The sequence below is a fragment of the Nomia melanderi genome, chromosome 2 (assembly GCF_051020985.1).
Source record: "Nomia melanderi isolate GNS246 chromosome 2, iyNomMela1, whole genome shotgun sequence".
NCBI lineage: Eukaryota > Metazoa > Arthropoda > Insecta > Hymenoptera > Halictidae > Nomia > Nomia melanderi.
Window position 1 is genome coordinate 14,026,386 of NC_135000.1, and position 27,460 is coordinate 14,053,845.

The 27,460-nt window shown below is 32.5% G+C and overlaps 1 protein-coding gene across 1 annotated transcript in view; it reads right to left on the reverse strand.

Annotated features, from left to right (window-relative positions):
• Positions 1–6,746: 6,746 nt before the first annotated feature.
• The window catches only part of C15 (homeobox protein C15), a 68,873-nt gene continuing 48,159 nt past the window's right edge, over positions 6,747–27,460 (reverse strand). Inside the window, exons 2-3 of the mRNA XM_031988172.2 lie at positions 21,066–21,294; positions 6,747–7,972 (exon numbers count right to left, since the gene is read on the reverse strand). Of these exons, the coding sequence (XP_031844032.1) occupies positions 7,735–7,972; positions 21,066–21,294 (467 nt within the window). The 3' untranslated portion in view covers positions 6,747–7,734. The remainder of the gene's footprint in view (positions 7,973–21,065; positions 21,295–27,460) is intronic.

The window sequence follows — 27,460 nt, forward strand, 5'->3', positions numbered from 1 at the left end:
TATTAAATTATTCCTTATACGACAATAGTCTTGATTATATAACTTGTTTTACGTCAACGGGACGGTGTACATATCCAGAAACAAAACGTCGTCGGCAGATGAAACAAGTTTAATAAAAAAGAAACTTACTCGAATAATATTATTTAACAATCGTACATCGTTATTAAATAAATAATACCTAATGAGAGAAAGATCGTGTGTTCGTAAAATCCGCAATCAACGTATATGCATTTTTACCGATTAAATCATTTTATGTATACATTTTATGTATATTTATATTTATATCTATATCTATATCTATATCTATATCTATACCTATGTTTATATTTATATTTATATTTATATTTATATTTATATTTATATTTATATTTATATTTATATTTATATTTATATTTATATTTATATTTATATTTATATTTATATTTATATTTATATTTATATTTATATTTATATTTATATTTATATTTATATTTATATTTATATTCATATTTATATTCATATTTATATTCATATTTATATTTATATTTATATTTATATTTATATTTATATTTATATTTATATTTATATCTATATTTATATCTATATTTATATCTATATTTATATCTATATTTATATCTATATTTATATTTATATTTATATGCATTTCCATTTTCTTTTCATATATACAACGTTACACACTGTACTTACATAACATCACATCGTTAGCTATGATTGATAATTGTTGCACTTAACTTAGTCGCGAGCCCTATAATTAATACGACTCGCACGCTGCTATTCGACGACAAACGAATCCCTTAATAGTAGCGATACAGATATAGTACTTTTATTTCGCGATAATATTATCTCTTGATGCACGCTTCACGATTCCGTATCGAGCAATATGTACAAGGTGTGTGTGTGTGTGTGCATCTGTATGCGTGTGAGTGTGTGTCACTATATAAGATCACTTGATGGCTACAGAATTCGGCTGACTAATTGGTTTCCATTTTTTCTCACCCAATTTTCTGTTGGTTTTATTTTATAATTCGTGATATTTTCGATCACTGATTTATTATTCGTAAACATGGTTACAAGCAATCAATCAAAATTGTAAAACTATGAACTATGAAGCTATTTTTTTTCCTTTTTGCCGTTCTGTTACCTTTCAATCGTATGTAAGTATGTGTTTGTGTTTTTTTGCGCGTGAGCGTCTAACTCTAAGAGGTCAAAATTAAACGCAAGATCGAGTCCCGTTCGCAAAGTCGGGTTAATATCATACATACAATTTGAATGTTTCTAACTGCTGCAACCGCTACGCTAATATTTACACAGATATGTCTTATCAATACTTTCAATTGCGCTGCGTTTGTAGAGGAAAGCGACGAAGGTCTGGGGTTAATGAACAATATATTTTTAACAAATTTCAAATTGATTTCGTCGTTTTTTGGACTCATTTCATAAAAAAATTCTTTCATTTGTATTCGAGATTTTGCTTCGCGATAATTTTTGTATTCTGGAGTGTTCATAATATTTTAGCATGAAGTTTCAAGTGATAATTGTACTATTATTTCAATTGGAGTAGTTGAGAATTTTTATTTTCTGCGATCAAATTGTAGATTTGTCAGAGGATAGAATTTATAATAAAGATTTATATATACATGGAAATTAAGTAGCAGTAAGTTTTTTATATGGAAGATTTTAAAAGGTTACAAATTGAACAAAGATTTAATTAAACCATTATAAAGCTGGCTATTTTGTTGCATTTCAAAATCTGGACTGATTTTGTGCATTTAACAAGAACTAATACATCACTGGATGTTTGTACAATCTTAAATTTTTGAAAACAAGTTGCTAAAGATTAATATGAAATATTTTTGAAAAGTTTCAATATATTCATGTTGCTAAGAAAATTGTAAAAATTTTCATTACATAATATATTTTATTATATTCTTGATATTTAGTTCAGTCAAATGTGCCATTAATGTAAGAACATATGCAGTCAATTGTCTACATACGTACAGTAGTAATTATTATTTAACGTTCAATTTACAATTACTGAAATTTTTGACGAAAAGTAGAAATTTCTATTTAACTCTCATTTTCCAAGTAACTCTATAAAATATAGAATTTCAATAAACATCTGCGGCCTATAAATAACAACATATTCATCAGTTCATGATAATTTCCAGAACACCGTGATCATTTCCTTTAATTCTATTTGGACGCATAATTGCACCTCAATTGCTATTTCATTAGGTAATATCATCAGATTTTAAAATCTAAAACCATTTACCAAATAAAAAACTACAATAAAAATACAAAATTAATTTCTAATAAACATATTTCATTTAAATAAAGTTGTGTAGCAATTATTCTATTCTCGGCCACACATCTCAATCCAGTTCAAAATTAACAACCATTCAGTATGCTCTAAGAATTAGAATTCAAAATCTCAGTAAAATTTACAGTCGGCTACTAAAAACATTATCGTGGCGAACTGTCAATTGATAAAACGCGGAGTCATTTCGATTTTACTTTATGCAGCCACCTTCGTCGTTCCCCATCCGTTAAAATTCTTTTTAATGTCACTAGACCACTTCTTCGCAGGTCAATTCATCCTAAAGTGACCTTACAGGCAACCGTGAAACTAAAGCACTCTGTAATTATCGAAGTTTCTTTTTAGCTCCCTATCAGACCCTTCGCTTCGTTAATTAAGTATGTCGATAAAATTGGCTGTCTTGGCATAAGACGTTGATATTACCTAGAAATAGAGCGATTAAGACGACTCGGCGGCGTCTAACGCTCTTTTCCATTCGATCTGCGAGATTCCTTGTCAGTGCCAATATCGTTGCACCGAAGAAAGCAGTAGATTGATAACGATGTGCTCGTGTGATCGTTACAATAAATTTGTGTCGAGGATCATTGCGCGTTAGTTATCGAAACATCTAAACGATCGCGTTACGCGAATAAATATAAGTACACTGGTTGTTCCTTCGATTTCATTGAAATCAGGGATTGAAAAGGTTCCGAAATCAACTGTTTGAAACTGTTATACAAGGTGTTTCTAAATGATTGCAAATGATAGGGCGTATACAATCCACTAAACTAAGTAAAAAAGCTGCAGTAAACATGGGTCCAAAACTCCATAGTTACCAGGATAAAAATAGATTTTGTTTCAAAATGGGCATCGAATAAAGAACACCGAATTATCTCGAAAAGTATCAGTGATACAAACAAATGTGTTAAACAAAAGTTACAGGGTATGAAATACTACATATCACAGCGGGAGATATATGACCGTGACATGACCATGAAACATCCTGGTAACGTCATGTTACAATTCTTAAGTAGAACTCTATGGTTTCTATTCCATATTTTTGAAGCCGACATTCAAACGTTTCTAAACTATAGATATGAAATTTTTCACTTAAGCCGTTATCAAGATAACAGCATCCAAAGTTGTCGATTCGTCGGTAGTCGACGGACTGTGTGCAATAATTTAGAAACACCCTGTATATCGGTTCCGACAAAAACAGTTATGGAGGACCGAAATAAAGTTCAAACTGTTATCCGGTATATAGGTTTTGAACTACAATATTCTCGTGATTATATACGGTGGACCACGAAGCGTGATCAGTTTAAATTATTCTGCTGCTAGCCGTTCGATCAGAAATTTTTTTAGCCAAAATAACATGGTTCAGTAAGAGCTTGCAGATAATTGTACCAAATTTTTTGTCAACCATTTTTTCCAAAGAAGTAGCAAATGGAAAAGAGCTGAGGAATAAAATATTTTGAAAGTTATTATATTTGAAAAAACGTAAATTCACGTTACGGGTAACTAGAAATAGAATTTGAAAAGTCGTGAATGTGTTAGAATTGAGAATTCAAAGGCTCAAGACAACGTTAATAAGCACACACAAAAGATTTTCTCGAGTAATTTTGGTGTACGTTTAATAATGAATTGTTTTCTTAGTAATTATTAAATCTTCGTTTAACACAAGAACTACCTGTCAAAATGACTGGTTTCGGTTTTTTGTTTCACAATTATTGATATATTCGAAATGATTTAAAAATAAATATTTTCACGTGAATACTATAATGAATGTGTGAAAAAACTAAAAATAATCTATTGTTATAATTTTCATAGAGATTACATATTAAAAGTACTAAATGCTCGGTAGTTGTAGTATTAAATTTGCTTTATAAAGTAAAAATAATAATTATTCTCTTTCTAACAATATGTAAATACAACGTTGTACAATATAATAAGTTTTACTGGTCTACTCTAAAAGAATTCTTCTGTTTTTACACAAAACGTCAAACATCTGTTTATTTTTGAAAGATTCCTACGTGCCCATCGTTTCTTGCAATTGTCTGCCTTTAGTGTAACGAAAAATTGCGTTCTCTAACAGCAGTAATCTTCAGGGACGTGCGGAACGAACGTATGAATAATTGAATGCGGCCAGTTAGGACCGTTTTGCGTGACTCTGAATATCACGATAAACTTATAACCCTCCGGGAGATTTAACGACATTATGTTTTTAGCGAACAAGATTTTCCGTTAATTACTTGGTATCGATTATTACGATCCTAAATGTTGATTACGTGTTCATGACGATTGTTTACACGTCAAATGCGAGCAGGTTACGGCGAATTCAATCCATTCTGCGATTCGCTGCCGTCGACTCGTTTCGTTGCGTGATCCATCGAGACGTTTAACGAAATTACGGAAAAACCGGTGTAAAAATGATGGGAACATAGCTTAATTGACAATCTGACCAAGCTAATAAAATCATCATTGCGCCGTGCATTTTTTAACCTGGCCAACCGATCGCGTAACGCGTTCGAATTGCGTTTCGCGTTTAAGAGTAGACACCTACGGCCCCTGATCGAAAAATTAGGACCACCGTCATAACAAATCAGCAATCACAATGTCATAATAAATCAGCAATCTGATTCTTATCTGGTTGTTTCCTCATATTAATTATTTATAACTGAGGTTTAGTTTCATTGCTTAGTTATTGATCTTAACCCTTTGTACTCTAGAGACTTCTCTCGCCAATTGATTTGACACGATAAAATTGTAAAGTTTAATATTTAACCTCTTGCCTTATGATTTATTTCGCAACTGTAATCGATACACCTACTTTGTAATTAATATTTATGTTTGCTGTGAAGCATACCAATTGACAATAGAAAAATAATATTCAATTTGAATTGTGTAATATTTATATTACACAAACATTGAGTAATATGTATATTTTTTAAATTCTGTTCAAAATATTCGCCACGAGTATGACACATTATTATAAGGAAGGGTATTAATATCAACCCTTTACGGACGAAGATTCATTGAAGTATACGAAATCTTCAGCAGATGAAGTCAAATTATATATCAGATGCTTAAATAATACAGAAAAAAGAAACTATGTACACTGATTTTTTGCTGTTTGAATAATTAAACCATTTGTTTCCAACTTAGTATTCCAAATATGAAACTTTGATTCCACCAAAATGTTGACATTCGTCCCCAAAGGGTTAAAATTTGTATAATGCATCAATATGTGAAATATTGGAATAAAATAGTTTTGTTCCTCAATTTATGTACGATTTCTCGTTAAGTTAGTTTTAGAAAATGTCCTCGTTAGAGAATGTTTAGCATTTTCAATGAGATACTTTGGGAATACAAAGGGTTAATGCTGCGGTGAAGAAAGTATTATTCAATTACCTTTTGGACTTCGAATGCTATGATTACCGAGAAAAATGTGATGTTAAGACTGGTGGCTTTAATTTTTTGATTATGGACTGTACTATTGATAACAGAACAATATTTAATTTATTGTTACATCTTGGAAGAAAAGATATATCAATGGGTTAATTTAACAAAAAGAGGATAACGCATGTCCTCATTTCAATCAAATTAATTTTGTACACTTTTTTAGCACAGGGTGTCTTTTAGTATACGAATATAAGATATTTTTGGAAAATCAATTTTATACATTAAATTAAAATGAAAAAACTTTTTATTCGTGTGGAAATTAATATATAGATTTAATATTATCACCATCGTTGAAAAATTTGGAGTCGTGTAGCATTCAAGATGATTTATTTTACAATCTACTAAAATATTATGCGCATGGAAGTTAAAAGGAGAAAGTTTTTCTGTTTAAAGAGTTGCAGAAATGTTTTTCTTCGAATATTGAGAATTTAATACTAGTGAAAATTTAAATCAATATCATAGATATAAAATAGCTTTTTCATTCGTTTAATGCATATAAGTGACTTTACGAAAATTTCACACATTTTTAAAAACACTCATACATTTGTACTAATTTTTGGAAGCGTATAAAACAACTAGCAGGCAAGTAAATATTTTACTGCTTAGATTATGATAAAATTTTAGTAACAAATCATTTAAAAAAGTTTACCGTGTGCGTATGAAGTAATATTAATAATTACCATTTTCAGTGCTTCATTGGTAAATGCAATTTTTTTCGTGTAACTTACTTCGAAGGAACCTTGGAAGCGAAACTTCGTCAGCTTCGTTAGATCGTGACATGTTAAATCGAGAATAATATTGTTACAACTCACACTCTGTACTTCTTATTCTACCTTTGTTAATAATATAAAAACTTTTTTCTTATTTAGTCAAACTCTGTCAACTACTACATTTTCTTTAATGAAAAAAGGAAATGGTTGAACTTAATCACAAATGTATTCATTCCTAATTACATAACTTTATACAAATTTAATAATTTCTGGGAACAAACAAGACTATTTAAAGATGAAGAGTTTATAATAAGGCAAAAACATAGAACCACTTAAGTTATCCAAAAATTCTTAATTTTTCAAACTACGTAGGTATTAAGTGATTTGATAAATAAAAATTCGGAACAACAGGTCTCTAAAGACAACAAATTAATTTAGAAAAAAAGTTCACTCTTTTTTAAAACGTTCCACCAAGCCAACTATGTTATGGCATGAACAATTAAAAGACGTCAAATTTTCAAAACTGCCCTAAAAAAGTTTGTTTCGATTTAATTAAGTAGCATTGGAACCATATACATTACAAGTAGTACTTTAATTTTATAATTAAAATATAACTGTACATTTAAATTTTGTATACGTGTTGCATATATAATTTCAAACATTACGCATACTCATTACATGTCCAAAAGCATGCTAAATATACTGAGCTTTCCTCGACTACGAATCAAACAAAGTGTTATAAATATATAATGGAATATCAAATTGATCGACACTCAGACTGAATTTGATCCCATCGTCAATCAAGGCGTAATATCAAGTAAATATCTAGACGTATATAGTAAGACAATAAAATATTAATATTAACACTTAACGGACAGGACACGTAGATTTACACATTTTCATGGTAACTTAACGTTTTGCAGAACACCGTATTAGTAACAAGTACTAGACATGAAAATAAGTAATTTCTCAAAATTGTATTAATAATGATACTAATTTAATAAAACAGCAATAATTTAAAAACATGTCTACAGGTTTATATAATTTCTTCAAAAATTCTCGGGAGTGGTAAAAGATAGACAAAAAATCACCCGTTCATTAAGTGTTAAGATAACAATGTATTCGCCTACACATGCAAATTTTATTTGCAGAGGTATCTATTAGAGTTGCAACAATATTTTTGCCGATCGAATACAAAAGTGACATAATTGGCGCCTCAAGTTCATCCAGCAGTAAAGTTTATCAAGTCACATGAATCATCGGGATTCAGCAAATTGGTTCGGCTAGGGGTTGCGGTGGGCCGTACGGCGAAGCCCATTGACCGACGGGGTGGGTCAGTGCAGCGGGCGCCTGCTGCCTATCCAAACTGGGAACAGTAGTCCCTGCTGGATGGCTGGATACTGTTGTAGGATAAGCTACTTTCCCAAGTGCTTCCGCTTGAAGGGACAGCATTAAACGATTCGCCGCCTGCCTCTCGGCTTCCCTTTCTTCCGCTGTTTGTCTCCTGAAACAGACATGGAAACTGAAGATGATCGAGTGTTTTCATTCGAATTGAAAGTTAAATGTTTTACTCGCGGCGGCAGTGAATTATTTGCGGAGAAGATTTCTTTTTTTTTAGAAAGTATTCTGTTGTTATATTTAATATAACATATATAATGCAGTTTTGTTTGCAGTAGAATTGAAATATAATACGCAGTGTAACAAAAGCTGTTAACAATTTCGTCTATTTAAATGAAATGATTAAAGAAATGATTCTACAACAAGTTCATGAAACTTTAAAAATTATATATGTATATATACATGGAAAATGTGTTAATGAATTTTACATTTGTCGCAAACAAGACATTTTTCATGGTTAACCAGAATATATCTATGACGCATACTTAACAAATTAATACTTTAATAATTACAGTTCCATACAGCATAGAGTTTTAAAGTATAATCCATATTGTTAGGCAAGCTGAAAAAAGGAAAACTCTTCAATCTACTCGGTTTGGTTGAATAGTGAACAATGAGCAGAGTGGTGGAGCAGAGACCAGAGAAATTGACCGAGTGAAACTGGGGGTGAACACAGACTGACGGTTGTTGGGCGGAAAACAGAAGACAAACGTAATAAAGTTAATTCGATTCGTCGGTCCATCTTTAAGGGGGAGCATCAGGGTGTCTGTTTTCTAGCACTAACAACGGAACGAGCCATTGGTTGACTTCGATCATAATATACTTTCACAATGGCAGCATACGTATCCCCTGTGACAAATGTAAAATATAGGATGCTGCAACTCGATAATTTGAAATATATAAGTAAGTAAAGTTAGATATCTTACACGTATGTGTTAACACTTAGATAATACAAACTATGAATTTACAATATATATTGCAGATATTTGTCTTTGACTATTTATATTTTTTAAATTACAGAATAATTGGATGTAATATTTTATGTAGGTCATTTAAAACTTGTATGCAACCACACGGTAAACTTATATCTTAAAAAATTCAGCAATTGGAGTTCTCTAAAATTTATTAAATATTTACAAAATGGCTGAGTTGTTAGCAATTGTAATATTCCCACACAAAAAAGAGTTTTGTCAAAACTATTTCTAATTTTTGTTAAACATTCCCAATAACTATACTTGATACAGTAAAATTGTCGGAATAAGTAACCATATTAAGTCACTACTTAATACATTACTATATAAAACTGTTTCAAATCGAAATTTCAATATCTACGCAAAAATATTTAACTAACTAAAAACAAATAAATACAATAAATTCCTTTATTATTTGCTACAAACAAGTATATTTAACATTAATTAGTAATCTTCAAACTCCTATACTCGAAGTTTAAATTCACGTCCACGTATAAAGGTTAGACATCAAACCTCGAAGTCGCCATTACGGTGGTCGACTGTAAAGGGTAAATATTTCTAATTCGAGATTATTTCTGAAAGTGGTTGGAAGATAAGCAAAAGAAACAATGTTTATCCAGAAGAACCGCGTCGACTTCCATAACGCGGACAGAATTCAAAAGCGTAACGCGTGTCGCGGAACCGTTCAGGTGTTTCAATTGATTCGAGCTGAGTATCAATTTAGCGGACGTTCTAATTACCAATTCCGCTAATTATCCAGTAATACCGAGTTCGTTGCTGAAGGTGTTTATTACTAATTTTTAACGAGCTTATCGACAATCGATTTCGGCATAGGGGCCGCCGCGGTAGAAGCCCGCTCGGCGACGGGGATCGAACCGAAAAGTTCCTTCAGTCTGACAGGCGCCAGACAGGATAACGCGGCCAATCAGCGGCCCGCTGCACCATACGAGCCACGAAACACCGTCGTTCCATTAGAGTTAATCTCCGGTCCTCGGTAATTAAACGGTTTCGTTGTACCTTTGTTTATCTCCGCGAGAGCCAGCCCCGTTCCGAGGCTTCTCTTCTTGCGAGAGAGCGCGCCGCGCCGGTCGCTACGACGGTAGCCCGTGTATCAAGGGACGAGTCTCGGTTCAATCGGGACACAACTCGATCGGTTGTTGCACGATTAACGGGTAGAACGGCCGCCAATGTTGGGCAGAGATATGTATCTGATAGCAGCGGTCCACGCTCGCAATCAACACCACTGATAAAGGCTTCGTTTATTTTCCGATATCGGGAATTGTAGAAAACCGATGCCAGTAATTGTAGGAAATTGAAGGTTTATCTTTTCCCACGTTTTTACGGGCAGTCGCGATTTCACCCTTACTCGTGTTCTTCGATGTCGCGCATATGGGGAAGTACAGTATTTTAACGCATTGTACTGTATGGAAGATAGAGTAGTAATTACTTTTTCGAGTAACATAGAATGGTAGTAAACATGTGTTAGTTGTTCACTTTTAAACCTCTAATTTCCAAGATCTAAACGAATGAATATCAATATTTCTAAGAACGATAGAACAAGCAGAGCAGTCTTTAAATCTAGTATTAATTTAAGAACATTTCACAAAAGTGTCTCTTTTTGGAGAAATCAGATGCAGGAGCTAGACTATTGTTCTAAGCCACACACAGTATAGCTCCTTAACCGAGAGAAAACAAGAGGCCACGCAATGTTTTGGGCTGTTCACGTTTTCTGAAGTCGATCACAGTAATTCCTCGAAAACTGGTTTCTTTTACATAACGCGCGTGTAGTTCCAAAGACCGGTGGCACTCGGCCAGCGTGTCTCCTTACGAATTATAGCGCGATCCAACCCATCGAAGATCAGTAAGTGCCTCGTTAATTTGATCTTTTTGCTTCCATTCCTGAGTTGAGCAAGCCTACCTGAACTTCCTGTAATTTTCTCCTGCCGATATTAAATTCTCGGCTCACCGATACTTTTGTTTCGTGGAAGCAAATGCGACGTAACGGCAGGAACGAGGATAAAAGCGACGGTTTCCGGAAATTTTCCAGGTCTCAAGGCTTCATTTCTACTCCAAGGATGATTGAGCGGGCTCGATCATTTATGTAATTGTCCGGGAGGATTGCGCAAAAACTAGCTACTGAAATATATCTCTATTTTTTGCCCTTTTAAAACAAAGTAGTGGATGGTACTTAACAAGCATGTCACTATTGTTTCCAGTAAGTTAAAAACTAGGTTTTACAGTTGCAATATTTTTCCCTGGGTACGTTGATAATGGAAGAATTCCTGTTTTGCAAATTGCTGTTGGTATTGGAGAAGAATGATATTATAGCAACAGAGGTTTCTCATTTTTGAGAAAGTTAGTATTAAAGATGGATTTATATGTTATTGTTAATATTAAAAGATTTTTGAGAAAGTTAGTATTAAAGATAGATAGATTTATATTTTATTGTTAATATTAAAAGATTTTTGAGAAAGTTAATATTAGACTTGACAAAATGTGGTAGATTTCTTACTTGAATATCTGATGCAGAAAACATCAATATATATCATAAATACTACTTTTCTTTTTACTTTCGTATTTGATAGACGTGGGGATAAGGTTTAGGGAATAATTACCAATTTATGTCGGGTAATTCAAAATAAATATTTACTTTCTAACATAACATGAATAACATATATATAAAATAGAAAGAAATAGATATTTACTTATTTTTAATATCTATTTTTAGATTTTATTTACATTCCACAAAAATTATGTTATTATAATATCTTTAAAAACCTCATTTCCTAGAAAATCTCATTAATTTGACATACACGATTCGTTCTATAATAAGACACTTTTTTCAAATTCATTATCTTTTTACAGTTCACCAGAAACAAATTTTAGAAAACAATTAATTTTACGAAGAGGAAAGAATTTGCCTTATTCAAATTCGGAATTCAATTTACAGAATTATTTCATCGGCATCGTCGTGTTCGATTCCTGAATCGATAAAATTTAATGCGTAACAGCGGCGGTGATTCAACTGCATTTAGCTCTAGCGAGGAATTCTACCGTGGCTACGCCGTTGTTCCAGTGACAGCCGTGCCTACACCCTTGCAAGTAATTAACGCGGTTACCAATTAATAATTGAGGGCGCTGTGCCGATTACATTTTGCAGTCCTGACAGAGCGTAGCCCCATTCGCTGTGGCCAGCATAACCGTATTCTCTCGCAACCAGGGACACATTACTCTTATCGTTATCCCCTCATAGCCAGCTATAACTTTTGGCTAACGCTTCATACATTCGCAAACCGTGTAATCCAAATTTGAGTCTTTTGCTAAACAATACGGAACGCAGTTTTTAACATTAAAACTATCGAGAATTTCATACGATTGTATGCAATTCCTATACAAATTGTAATAATAGATGATTTTCAGTTTCTTCAGACACTCATTACAGTGTTCAAGTGAAACTATTTATTTTCAAGGTTATTTCGAATATTCAATGCTTTTAAGATATCAATAATTGCGAGACAAAGAAACCGAAACCAGTCTAGTGTTAATGTTGCTTAATTTAAATAATTTAACTTAGTTCAATTAACTTGCTGTTAGCTTGAGTAGTAAACTCCAGATATTTATTCAGTTCTAGTTTATTTAAACGCCCAAAGTGTAGCGAAACACTTTTACAGTCGGCAACAAAAATATTCGAACGCTTATGCACGATTAGGCACAAGAAATGTTTAAAATTAATTTTTTCCTGTCTCTGATTATGTAAAATAATTTGTAAGAATATAGGAAAACATGTGTCTACATAAAAATTTAATCAAATTTTTATTTTATTTTCATGTTAAAGGGTTTTAGTAACAGAAACGTTATTTCTGTATAATCATTGCTATAAACATAAATACTTTTCAAACTTAGCATTTTCCGTGGAAATGTTGAATTAATGTGAACTTTGGAAACACTATTCTCGTTTCGCGTGAGTGCAGACAGAATCAGAACAATTTAGGGTTGGGAGACTCGAATCGGACCAACAAAGGGTCGAAGTGCTTAAATTGAATTAACTCATGACCGAGATACATGACTATGCTTTATGCTCGTATCCGTTTATCGAAATACGTTCGGTCGTTCATGAAAGCGTACGTGTTTTGAGACTCGCTTCAAATAAAGAACATTTCAGGCCTGGTCATGCTAAATAAAGCAATATACCATTTTATAATACGATAAACATTTAAATATATTTAAAAAGTTTTTACTTAAACACACAATCGTTTTTCGATTAGATTTTAATTTATTTTGGAAACTAAGGAGTTAAAACGTTGACTGCCACGAGAATTTCGAGCGTTTTATATAGTAATACTTGTTCTTTCATAGCAGAGGCAAATAATATTAGAAATAATTATTAATGATTTCGTCTCGGAGTACTCATATTACACTATTGTCTAGCTACTTATATTACTCAATATTTGCATTCGTTATCAATTTTCTTATTGTAATCGTTCTCAAGCAATTTTGATGCTTCGATCATCGGTGATCGTCGTGACAGTCAACATATTAAAGTAAAATTTAAATACAACACGCGATAAAACAGATATTTTTGATATGAAAATTATAAAAGAAAAATACAATGAGAACTCTTTTAGATTCAAATAATAAAATATTTTCGTGAGACACGTTTCATACATGTATTGTACTATCAATATCAGTAGTTTTAAACACGTTTGAATTTATATTGTATAATAGTATGTACAATTTTATTTAGTACATAGATTCTATAGAATCATTTCTTACAAGAAATGCTTTAACAGCTTTTACAATTGATGCACGAGTATTTTTTAAATTTAAAGATTTCAATATTTTCTACAAATTAAAGATTTCAAAGACTTAAGCTAATGGAGAAAAACAATTTTTATCATCATCATTTCAAAAATCAGGTTTGAAAGAGTTAATTCGTCACCGATAAAATATACTAAACAATTACGACATGACAACGTCACAACTTTTGAAATCAGGAAGAAAGTAGGAAACGCTTTCCACTTTCACGTCCCATTTCAAACATCCCTCGGACGGGCACGCAGCTGCCTCGTTTTCCCCGGAACTATAATCAACGCCCGAAATTATCTCCAAACAACTTGTGGACGTTTCTAAGTACATACCTCCCCCACCAAAGTACATCTAGCATCTCTGCTTCAACGTCAATAACAATAACTTATCCCGACTCTTGTTGGGGGTGGATATTGTTGGTGGAAAGTAGGCCTTAAAAACGAGTACGGTGCTTTGAGGAAAAGAAGTAACTTTGAAAGAATGAGGATCTCTTTTCACATGTATTTTCGACAGTAATGTGTCATTTGTCATCATGACTGGGCCAAATGTACACGAACGGTTTGTGATAAAATGCCAGCAGTTGGAATAATAGAGAAACAAGGTTCTTCTGTCTCATAGAAAGAAGGGTAAGGACTGATACACACTATCGGTCCACTTTCGGTTCGCTCATGCTTCGCTCAACATTTTTTCCTTTGTCTTTTATAAACAAAGATAGAGCAAGATTGAACTGAGATCGGACCGAGATTTATAGGTAAAATATGTGTATTATAAACAACTCAAGAATATTTGATCGAACTGAGGATAGTCTGAGGACAGATTGAGACTTAACCGGTAGTGTGTATAGGGTCTAAGAAAATTTTACGTCTTTGTTGTTCCAAAACAATTGCCACTCCGATATTTTGTTGTTAACCGCTCGTGTGAATTTAGCCATAGATTGTGTTTAACCCTTAACTTATTATCGCTGTAGTTTTCTTTATCAAATATTGCAACTTATTACATCATTGGTTTGTTGATACTGCATTGAAAAAAAAATATTTACAGTAATATAACGTCTTGTGGGCGAGTATTACAAAAAAAAGCTCTCAGCCGTTAAGGGTTAAGCTTCGATATTGACGAAAAAATCGTCGACTATAGTATCGATGGAAGCTATTTATAGTTCTCTTTAGCGCGTTTATAGTGGAACTAATATAATCGCATAGTTTCATTTATTGAATCCATACAGCAAGTCCAATGAACACCACACTAAACCTTTCCCTAGTAAAATAAGAGAACATATTTCTGCGCTACGCTATCATCGATGTTCCTATCTAGATCTCAGCTGCGATGTAAACACAATCTTATACGGTAACCAATCAGAACTATAAATAAAATAGATGACAAGAGATTCCTCTTGCCCCTATACTGACCGTAGGTGCTAACTCTTTAGCAACACACTTTTCGTTGTAACATGACGAAAACAGATGAAAATAGATCGACTAGACACTCATTGAACCAATTAAAACTATAAACAAAACACATAGCAAGAGAATCATCTCATCTCCAGTGCAACGTATCGTACGTTCCGCGCGACGATTTACGTCGGGTAGATGGAAACAAGTCTTTTACGAACGCGTTCGTTCGTGTTCGACCGATTACCCGGCTGATCCGACACAGGGCCGGGTGAATCTTTAACGAGGCGGATCGGTGGGGTCGGGACGGCCGGCGCGGCGGATCGAAACGGATCCGGAATCGCGGATTCCAAGGTTTGACACTTTAAAAGCCGAGGCAAGAAGCCGTTAGGGGGTGGAGTCGCACCGGTTGGCTGGCGTGACTCTTGAAGGGGATGCAACGCGCGGCGGTGTACGGAGAGGAGAGCGGAGGGAGTTGGCAGTCAAAGCAGGGGTGGATGAAGAGCACGATGGGGTGGATAGACTGCATTATGTACGGGACAGGGCTAAGCTGTTAGGTATCTGAATTATTGAGGTCAAGTTATCTCATCTCTGCCTACAGTCATCTCGTTACTTTAAACGCAGCTGCTCCGCTGGACCACGCCGCGGATCAGACGATCTAGGGGGTAGTAGAGAACACACTGTCCTTCATTTTCTTTTACTGAGTTTGCAGACCTCGACTCGCCTCTTGATACTGGAATTTCCGGGAGTTTTGCAAGAAACTGGGAAGTAATAGAGTGCGATTTTTGTATTTTAGAATAGAAGTTGCTGGTCACTTGTATTAGGGTTAATGAAAGGTTAAAGCTGGGCGACTTTGGTCGTATAATTTTAGCAAATTATCATTAGAACTACCCAGCGTTTAATATAATTAATGAGTAATCCGTATAAAAATTGTAACAATAGATTTGTTTTATTTCTTCATATGTTTATTATAGTATTTAAGTGAAACTATTTATTTTTCGAATCAGTTCGGATATTTAACGTTTTCAAGATATCAATAATTTCGAAATAAGAAAATTGAAACCTGTAATTTTGACGGGTACAGTTATAATGTTAATAATAATATAATTTATGGAGATAAGAATTGTTTAAATGAAAAATAAATTATAATTTTTGGAGTGTCATATGTAGCGGAATGGAAAATTGTACAAATTTTTTGGAAAAGATAATAGGAAAATGTTAGTATACAAATTTTGGTAGATATCATATTAAAGCTTAATGAATATGCAGTTTCATAACAAGAATTAATCGTTTTCTTTTTTACAAAAACCATAAAATTTTCTGAAGAATCTAATATTTTAATCAGTAATAGGTAACTTACTTTTTTAATGTGAAGGTGGTATATATTTTTGCTACGAATTTGTATTTATAGCGTAATGAAAACTCATGTTACGACTGAAATTTGAAAATGCATAGGAACTATGTGTATTCAGCGATATATGCGAATTAAAAAGTTATTAATAAATTTTTAAAGCATAGAAATCATTAAGTCGTATTAAATAAAAGTATAGATGAACCCTTAACACGCATCATTCCTTGAAATTTCTTGATTTATTCAATGCGCTCTCCATACGATTTTGTATTCGAGATTAATAATGATACGCTTGTCATTTCGATGTAAATTTAATTCGATGGGACGTCCAGACGAATATATCTGTCACGGCGTTACCGTTTCTGAACACACTGAGAGACAGATAACACGTGTCGCCGCCACCTAAATCGAATTTTGTGCTCGCTGCTCGTGCGACGACAGCAAGCGTGTAATAAAAAGACAGAAAATTTCAACTGGTCTCCCTACAGTCAAAACGATTCGAGAAACAATTACAATTGAAAAATTAATGAAACTGTCGCGTTCCGAAAATTGTCTGTTATAAAATTCAGATATAAAGTTAGATTATTATTATTTTAGACAAGATATACAGATACAATTTTCGAATTTATTTTAATGCCATCGTATACTGTATGTAATACATTATTTAACATATAGCTTTAATATTTAGTGCAACTTTTTTATTACGAACTTTAATATTTAATATAACTACTTTAATATAAAGTATTAGTACTGTTTAATAATTAGATCGATTGGTTAAACTTTTAAAGGCACTATCTTGTTTACTATTTTCACTATAATATTTTATAATTACAAATTAAACAGTCGTCGTTCAATTCGTATAAGGTTGCAAACGAATATTTTTGTAATTATATAATAAACTATAGTACATGTATAAAAAACTTTTTATAAATATCTATCAAATATTTTATTGTATTTTTTTATAAATGTCTATTAAATGAAGTAATCAGAGATTTATAAGTATCTAAAAAATATTTGGGACCATTTTATGTCAGAATTAATATACAGATGAGCAAATGTTAGGAATTACAATTTTTCAATAAAATAGTATTACCAGTAAATATAATTCATCGACAAAATTTAAACTAAACTACACTTGGATAAAACAATTGAAGAAAAGGAAACGCTTCTACAGTTTCTTCGAAGGAACTATAATTTTCATTTTTGTATATTCTGGTAAGTGCAATATTGTGGTAAAACTCAGCAAGAAATTCAAGTCCCGTCGCAACGGCATCAAGAGATTTTTCTGCAGAATCCTGTTATCAATCTCTTATTAGATCGTTACGAACCTTCTCAAGGCATTCTCCTCGTTTTTATTCGTTGCGTTTTACATTCCTCGTTTTTACCGATTTGCCTCTTTATTGCTACGCCTCCAGGAACAATGCTAAAAGTAACGGCATTGCTCTTCCACAAACTCGCGGACTGTTATACATAAAACGGAGAATAAGTCTTGCTTCCACTACGGAAAATCTAGTTCACTATTTGCCTCCTTTCTGTATGCACCACGAAAGAAGAAATATTGAGAATGTTTCGAACTATAAAGAATTTGATGTAAATATTCTCATATTTGCGTATTATTTGTACCAGTTAGTAACGAACAGTTTTTGATAAAATCCTATTTTACCGAAATACAATATCCAATAGTTTATAATTAAACTATTACAAATTTTATTTCATTTTTTATCTACCTCAGCTTTTTAATAGAAACAATAAAATTGTAATTGGTTTTCTGGTATAACCTAACCTAATCACATTTCTTATAGTTTCTCACTATTCAAGTCTGCTATACCGGAACAATACCACCACCTTATTAACACTTTGACTACCACGTCGCCAGAATTAATTAAATTAAACCTAAATATTAATTTTTTTGGTAACGTATCGAACAAACCAAATTTTGTTAGATACATGAGGTATAAGAAAGATAGTAGATCAATCGTTATAAAGAATCTTGATTGTTGAGTTTCTGCTTTATTAAGAAAACTGTTTCAACTGTACAAAAGTTTAGGCATGTTTAAGCAACGTAATACAGGACCCCTAAACGTACACAAAGAAACTGAGTCACTAAGTACCTGCAATCACAAACTACGAAATGTAAAACAAAAGTAGCTCCAAATGAACTCATTTCAAATCAGTAATCCATCGCACATTCTAACTTTTCTTGAAGCGCAAGGATAGACACAACGTTCCATTAAAAAGCAAAAGTAGTTCATGAAGTTACGAGGTCATTGAAAAATACATTCGATAAGGGTAAAGCTTGAGATTTTTACGATGATAATCACAAGGCATAACCCTGCTAACTGTCCAGTTTTGACGTAGTCATCTCGGTATCCTAACACTTCCCGGAATAATTCAAGGACGCACGGCAGGAGGACGCTTTTAAAAACCTCGTCTAAAACTATTAGGGCGGGAAATGTGGAGGGTTTCGGGCCGTATTTCTGAAGAATGTCCCCTCGGCTTGGTCTCGCCGCGAAGACGCCCCTCGTATCAGGTACCCGCGCCACGAACGGTCCCCGCTTTATCTAAATGACGTGTTTTCGTCCTTCCTTATCTTGAAGAGACTCCAATACATTCGGCTCTCTGTGCGTCCTCAGATACACACGACAGGACGCTCCTGACCCGCTATTAACATTCCGAGCGCGGTTTCCATCTCGCATTTTCCCTTCCAATTTCTTCGACGCTTCGACCTCTGGGTCCGTGAGAGATGCAACGTCGAACCCGGAAGGATAGATCTCTTTTGACTTGCTTTCTCGGTGAAATTGAATTAATTTTACTAGGGAATTCAGTTAACACTAGAACTGCCGTAAGTGAAAATGGCTGGTTTCGGTCTTTTATTTCGCCATTATTGATATTTTCAAAGCACTGAATATTCGAAATGATTTTGAAAATAAATAGTTTCACTTGAATACTATAATGAATGGACTCCTTAGTCTCAAAAAATTCAGTTTCTAACATCTAAGTACGTATTTTAACACTAGAACTACTGCATCCGGCAAATTAACAGCTTTCAATGTTCTTATTTCGCAATTATTGATATTTTCAAAGCATTGAATATTTGAAATGATTTTGAAAATAAATGGTTTCATTTGAATATTATAATGGATGTCTGAAGAAACTGAAAATTATCTATTGTTATAATTTTTATAGTGTCGCAATCTCTTCTCGACGTGTTATTCTGTTGTTTTTCGCTGGTCAACTACCAACTGACTCTCGTCCTCTCCTGGCAATCGTATTTGGCAACACTCACACATTCTTTCATTCTTCGTACACCAATCCTTCGCATCTTTCGCCTGTCGCTCTATCCCATTCGTTCTCACTCATTCGGTGCCCATCTCGTACTCATTCAAACATTCACTCGCTACAATATGGATTACACATCAATCGTATTAAATGCTCAGTAGTTCTGGCGTTAAAGGTTATACTCCCTGTTGCTTTTCTCATTTCATTTTCAATGCTAATTTGGTATTCGTAAATACGGTTACATATACCCAATCGGAACTTTAAACAACATATATATACCTAGTGAGATAACGAGAGAAAATATCACTCTATTTTAAGAAAGATTTATTTTATATTATAGATGGAGAAAAAATTATATTTATTAAGTTTGCTAGATTTCTAAGGTCACCTTTAACCCTAAAATCATTCAACTATTGGTTTAAAGTATCAAGCAACGATAAACTATTCAAGAAAATAAAATTCTTTCTGTGCTTATTCCTTAAAGATGATAAAGAGATATATTTCGTTAGCGAAATAACGACACCTGACGTTGCAAATAAATTCTTTTGCTATTTTTTAACAAAACGGACGTTAAAATAATGCAAACAATATTAGAAATATATTATAATATTGTAAACGATGTTATAAAATATTATAAATTACTCATTTTAATAAATTTTGAATAATTTATACAACTCTTAACTTTACCTCAAGTTCAGTAAAATGAGTATTTTATGATATTCTATAAAAATATTAAAAACTCGAATAATTTATAAAATTATAAGTTATATCTCATTCCTCGCTAGCTGTTATCATTAATAAAAAAATTTCTAATTGAATCGAAAATTGATAATAACCTTAATTTCATCAGTTTTCAAATTATTACGTTAACATTTTGTCTATCCCAAGCCTATTAATCGGCTTTTCGATTGCAAATGCTTAACAATCAGTAATATATGAAAATTACGCTAGTTTAACCCAAAAGAAGTCAGAACAACGATTTCCTTATATTTTGATTTTAAAGTTACAAAGCTATTCAAGTGAAAACGTACATTTCTATGTGATGATAAAAATCATATTGGTATTTAGTTTCATAGTGAGTGTTTACTTTAATCTGAAGCGATAGATAAAGTGTTAACACATTGTTGATCGGCAATTTTACGCAAAAGCTATCCCATGTCACCGGTTATTATTCCGTAATTAAATATGAAAGTGAAACAACCTAAATAAATTGCAATATATTTTATTCATACATGATGAATTAAAATGAATCTTTGGACATATGTTTTATATAACTTTTAATATATTATTTTTGCAATATTTTACAGTGCCCTGCGTTTCAAAACTTGAAATAACTAATGCAAATGCAAACACGAGTTAACTCATGACTAGTCAACAATGTGCTAAGAAGTACGGAAAACTTACCTCCATTTTGTTCGTCTATTCTGAAACCAGGTCTTCACTTGAGCGTCAGTCATCTTCAAGGATTTAGCCAGAGCTGCTCTCTCAGCAGATGCCAAGTATTTCTGTTTGTGGAAACGTTTCTCAAGCTCGGCGATTTGCAATCTGGTGAAGCTTGTCCTTGGCTTCTTTCTCTTTGGTGGTGTCCTGTTTTGGTAGGGATGACCGATCCTCCTTGGAAATGCGCCGGCTACTGTTACAAAAGATTGATAGAGTTAACAGATTATGTTAAATATTAGGTTAAATATAACTTTTTATTTTTAGTGTTTCAAACGTTCGAATGGAACGTAATCAAAATTTGGTCAAGTTATTACCAAAATTTGAAATCTTATCTTTTTTTATTTATTTTTTAAAAAACTTTCTAAATAACAAATTTAAAGAAATCGTTTATTTATGAATGAGAATATTCTGTGATTACTTATTCTTCTTCTTCATCTTTATCGAAGTATTATAAACATAAAGGAATAGTCAATAAACAAATGAGTGATATAATCTTATTAAAGTGTAAAGCTACCAAATATTTCATATATCATGTTGTTATTTCAGATGCAATAAATTAACTATCTAACTAAACTATCCATTAAGCTTCATTGTTTAACTTTCAATTAATCTTTTTAGTTTATATTGACGGTATTGACATAGCCTAAACAGGTAGACATTCGAAGCATTAATCATATAAGCAAACAAGTAATATGTAACTTAAAAATGACAGTAACGAACACACAAGAAATTAAAAAGAATATGAAAAAAAGTAAAAAATTTGAAATAAAACAACTGTTTATATAATTACGAGATGAATCAGAATAATTATAATACAAATGACCGCCATTTGGTCATGTATAAAAGAAACGTACGAAATTACAAAAATAAGAGTGCAACGTTTGACTAATCGACAGAAATATTATTATCCATCCTTTAATAGTGTATGAAATTGTCAAAATTCTTCGTAACAAGTTTAAAGCTGACTGTTCAATTGTAATCAAATCTCTTGGTAATTTTCCGATTAATAATAACAGCGACAACACTTCGCTAAAATGATGTTATTGATTGTTTGTGTTCCAAGTTACAGAATTATTGATGCTTCGCTATGGAAGATGCAGTATTGGATACTTGTGCGAGGAGCCTAATATAAATGGCGCGTGAATAAAATAGAGCTTTTATTAGTTTTATGTCAATAATTTCCACTGCTCCGTGTCTCGTTCCTGTCGTGTTTTTTCCTTATTAAACGTTGATTGTTTCACAAAAATTTTCGATGGAACCCAAGGATCTCGGGTAAATGCAGTCACACATGAAGTTGTTAAAGAATAATTATGTGTAAATGTACAAGTATCAAACATTTTCTATTATTATAACAAGTATATATTGTTACTAATTCATATTGTTGTATTGTTTTGGTGAACCATTTTTATTATCGCTATTACTTTGTTACCAATTTACACAAACTGGATTTAAAGAAAAGTGTAAAAAAATAAAAACTTTGTTAAATTTTCTACAATAGATTGGCATGGCGATATATCCTATGTCACAAAAAAATTCAATTTCTATAAGTATGTAATATAATATGAACAGAATTAATATCTTTGTATTAGAACTTTCTACTTGCCATTTAAACATGTTTCCTTGTTGCTTATACTTTCTCTTCTTGCAAATGTGAAGTGATTACACACATCACTGCTGAAGTTTGAGATCACATTTATTCGGTCAGAAGAAAATCTAGATCTTTTAATAAAGGTATTTCTTAATGTTTAATCTTTTATATTTAAAATTAATTCATGTAGCTGTAACAAGTTTATGATTATTAATCTATATTTATTTAAAATGATTGTTTCAGCCTATTTTATATTGCTATGTTTGAATTATTTTTCAATTTTCCTAATGAAGATCTCAACGTAGAAAGTTGATTTCTTGTTAAGGAAATGAACTATTATGATCATTATAACGCAATAAACCAATTTTAAATGGAACATCTATAACACGCAAAATCGGTCGAGACATATGACAGAAAACAATAAAGCAAATATTGTTGCTAATAAAAAAGTTCTACTAAATATAATTTCTGAATCTTTTTCTATGAATCATGAGGATCCGAAGTTAATTTATTTTTATTATTGCCTTGTTTTCGAATAACTGATCTTTATTCAAATTAATATAGCTTAAAATTAACCCCAAGAAAATTATTCTATTGTTTGAAAATTCCTTTACCTTTATGTTTCTTTATGCCAAAAATAAATTGAAATAAAAGATTTCATTACATTATATTATTTCCAAAATAGCATTTTAAAAGCTCATGGCAAGAATAAAGTATTCCATGCTCAATTAAAAAATTACATTCAAATAAAATGAAATCTGTAATTCGAATAAATTCGAAATGACTCACTATCAAAATGGCAAATGGAAAAAGTAAAATATTCTACTCACAATTAAAGAACTACACATAATTAAAATTAAATCAGCAACTCAAATAAATTACTCACTATTCACTGTTTGAAATATTTCACCCAGGACAGCGACAGTAAACGCTACATCCAGCTCCACAGCGTTAATTTCCACGGAACTTTTTACCAAAGGCTAAATTCACCGAAGTGACAAAATCTTCGAAGCGAACGGGTTCGAGAAGGAATGCCCAGAGGCAGGCGGCGGCGCGCGGCTAACTGTCGTAGAAATGGGGATGAGGATCGAGGCAAAACAATCGGGCGAAATTCCAGAATAAAATGGCGATGTTGAAAATTATGTGCACGGCGCGACGGCGGCGGTACGCGGGGGATTACTTACGATATCGTGTGCCGTGGGCAGAGCTCGCTTTGGGAAATGATTATGAAACCGTAAAAGCGAGCTTACGAGTTACACGGAACGATTTACTCGGGCCGGTGCAAATTGTAACGCCGTCTTTGTAGTCGGCAGCCGGGCAGGTGCATTGCGATTTCAGTGGAAAGAGTATTAATAAAATTACCGTTAGTCAGATAGGATCGTGCCACCGCCATTACCGGACAGTGGGGAAGCCCGCGTGATCAAAACGAAGCTTTATCGGCCACTTATGCGAAACTAGACGCGTAAATCGCGGTTAAAACTCGTTCGAGATTTTCTTATCGGGATGCCGTTCATCCTGGGCAATTATTGTACACGCTGTTAGATTGGGAACGGGCCCGCAATACGATTTGCGACCGCGGAGACTGTCGTTCGCCGGGAGTGAATATTGGATCGGTGCTCACCGAACGGCCGATCACCTGTGCGCTAATGTTTCCGTTGTTTTTTTCTTTTTTTCTCGACGATACGTTAAGGTATTTAACCTTCTATGGCATTCTGTTCCCAGTCGGAAACTTATTTTCGATTTTGATTTTTGTTAGAGGCGACGGATCAAATATTTTATTTCGTAATGGTTTTTACAAGACGTTTCTAAGTAAACAGTAATATCAATTGTTTGATACTCTATCTCTCGCATAAAAATATAACTCTTAGCCTCTTTCACAATTTTGATTAATTTACATTTTTTTAGTTCATACTTGTATATTGAAGTCTCCATACGTGGGCAGTTATAAAATGCAATAAATAATATTGTTTATTAATATTTTCTTATTTATTTCATTACCACGGAAACATTTGAATGTTAAAATTTAAACATATTAAATACGACATATATTTTGTTTTTTCATTTATAGTTTCTTTGAACATCCCGTGTATTTTTAACGTGGAATATTTGAATGTTTCTTTTTCCGTCTCATTTCGTACGTCAGGTATGAATAAATATTTGTATAACTTGCTGACCAATTATTCTCATTAAATTAGCGAAGTTGGTAGTAAAGATTTATTTGCTTCGAACTTCCTCGTTCGAAACGAAAGTTTCATTTGCAGCAAACCAATATTGCAGTTTCTGTTCCATTTGCGACCGACTTTCCGTGCTGTAGTGCAAATTAGGCCATTAAATATCGAACACTGGTGACGGTCAGATTGTTTGAATGTAATTTCTTCCGGAAAACGACACTTGAAATAACTGGAAAGATTATTCGTGGAATCCGACGATTTCGTGAAACTAGTTTTCATGGAATTAGGCTAAACAATGCCTGAAATAATTTTGTGAAAATAAATTTTGAACTTTGTAATAATAGATTTCAAAATTTCGGGCCGTTTCTTTTTTAAATACTTTTTTTTTTTAAATATGTCAATACCTGGTGAACGTTTTTCCATTGAAAAATGTAACTTTTTATTCAATAATTCAAATCGAGTATTAGAATATAGCTCGAAGGTTTTATAAAACTTTGTTCACATTACCATTTTCCCTGTTTTTATATAGAAATATTATTTAAAAGTTTTGAATGCTCTTCTAGTACCATAATTTTACACTTTATTAATTTTGATTTATATTTTAAATCAATTAAAGTGTCATTTCTATAAAACGAATTATAGGAAAGACTTAATGCTAAATAGCATGACATTTTGATCTTACTGATTGCATAGTAATTTGGCTACAATACAGTGATCATCAGTTATTCAGTACTTTTAACGAGAATCTTATCCATGTAAGTTTGTAATAAAACTGAAAGATTAATGTTATCAAACTGGTTTGAAACTGTGGTAGAGGTTATCGTCATAGCAGAAAATGTAAATACTTATTGTTAGTTATTAACGTTAAGACTATAATTTATAACGTTTACTTAGTATTATTTTTATCTAATAAATCTAAAGGTTTATTTTCAAAATTAAAATTTTTAATAATAATAATAAACGTTTATTTGAGTTTATTTTAAAGTGGTCACATTAACAGTAGAGTTATTAGTGATCATTAACTATATTAAGTTGAAATAGTAATTATGTCAGCACATATTTCAACACTTTTACTGTGACCAATGAAAATTATTTGTAATCCAGCAGAATATCAAATACTACTTGAACATACAGTAAACATATCCCCTAACACAGATTTGATTGATAATTACTTTCACTGATTATGTTAAGTTTCCAATAATTTATGGTGTATCATTACCTTTATTTCTTTATGTAATAGCAAGAAATGTAACGAAAATTGTTGTACATTATAATTTCAAGAATCAAAATGCCCACGGTTTTTTTATTGTAATTAAAGTTGTGAATTTTAAAACAGCACAAGTCCAATTTTTAACGTTAACCATATGAATTATTGATGTAACCGTTCTCAGCTTGCTCAGAGTATATGTAACCAATACTCACAGCAAGAATTAATAAAATAAATAATGAGTAGATGAACGAAGATTGAAAGAAAGATTTATTTTCTCGAAATGTTGAATTAGTTGACTTGTACTGTTTCGGAATGCATGGTTTCAATTGAAGGATTTGTGCTGTTTCGAATGTTACTGTCCTTAAAAAAACATGTGAGGAGTTAAATTTTTACATTGTCTTAAATATCATTAGATGAATCTGGGTACGCTAAAAACAGTTATGTGAAAAATTCATATAATGCCAAAAACTGGACTTGTTCTGTTTTGGAATTAATGGCTTCAGTTGCTTCAAATGCGTGAAACACGATGGTAAACGTATCGACAAAGAAACCTTTCATCAAAATGGCTGCGAATGAAAAATGAACGAGATAAAATTACCGATTATTTCAGATGGGTTATTCGATTTCGTTACAATGCCAATCGTTACGTTGAATATCCAGTTTCCTCTTTATCCTCCCCACAATTTGCTCTCGTTAGTGAAATTTTAACGCACGCACGAGGCGGTGTATCGTTTTCTGTATTTTATTCTCTTTGAAGCGTGACTATCGACATCATTAAGCGCTTATCTGTCGTAGTAATAGCGCATGAATAACAGAAAGTGCATTTAATGCGATATGCAAACCCATGGATTTAATGCTTCGAAACATGATATACGGTATGCGGTAGTGATAAATGCATTACGAGATTGGCTATAGAAATACTGGTTATCGTTTCAGGCTAGCGTTTTTTTTTCTTTTGGCTCCTAACGAAAGTGGTTAGTTTTTGTTATATCGTTAATGTAGTGATTTATAAATTCTAGAATACTTGAAATTTCAACTGTTTCCTTTTTTTCTTATTGCGGAAAAAGATCGAGAGATGGTTATTAGATCTTATCGAGGCGCGTGATTTGTCTTTACTTCTACTGCTGGTAAAGTGCGAATAAATTTCATGACATTAAAATCCTTCTTTCAACAACTCGTAATCTAAAAGACTTAAATTTTTCCTTCAGAAGTAATGATGCAAATATTGCATATTAAATGCATTTTGTATGCAATGATGTCAAAGAACGAATTTGCAGAATTTTATCAAACTTGTATAAATGGTGATACACCTTCTGTAATCATGCTATATATTTGAAATATGAGAATAACAGAAATAATTGGGAGCATATTACGTATTTAGAATGCTTTA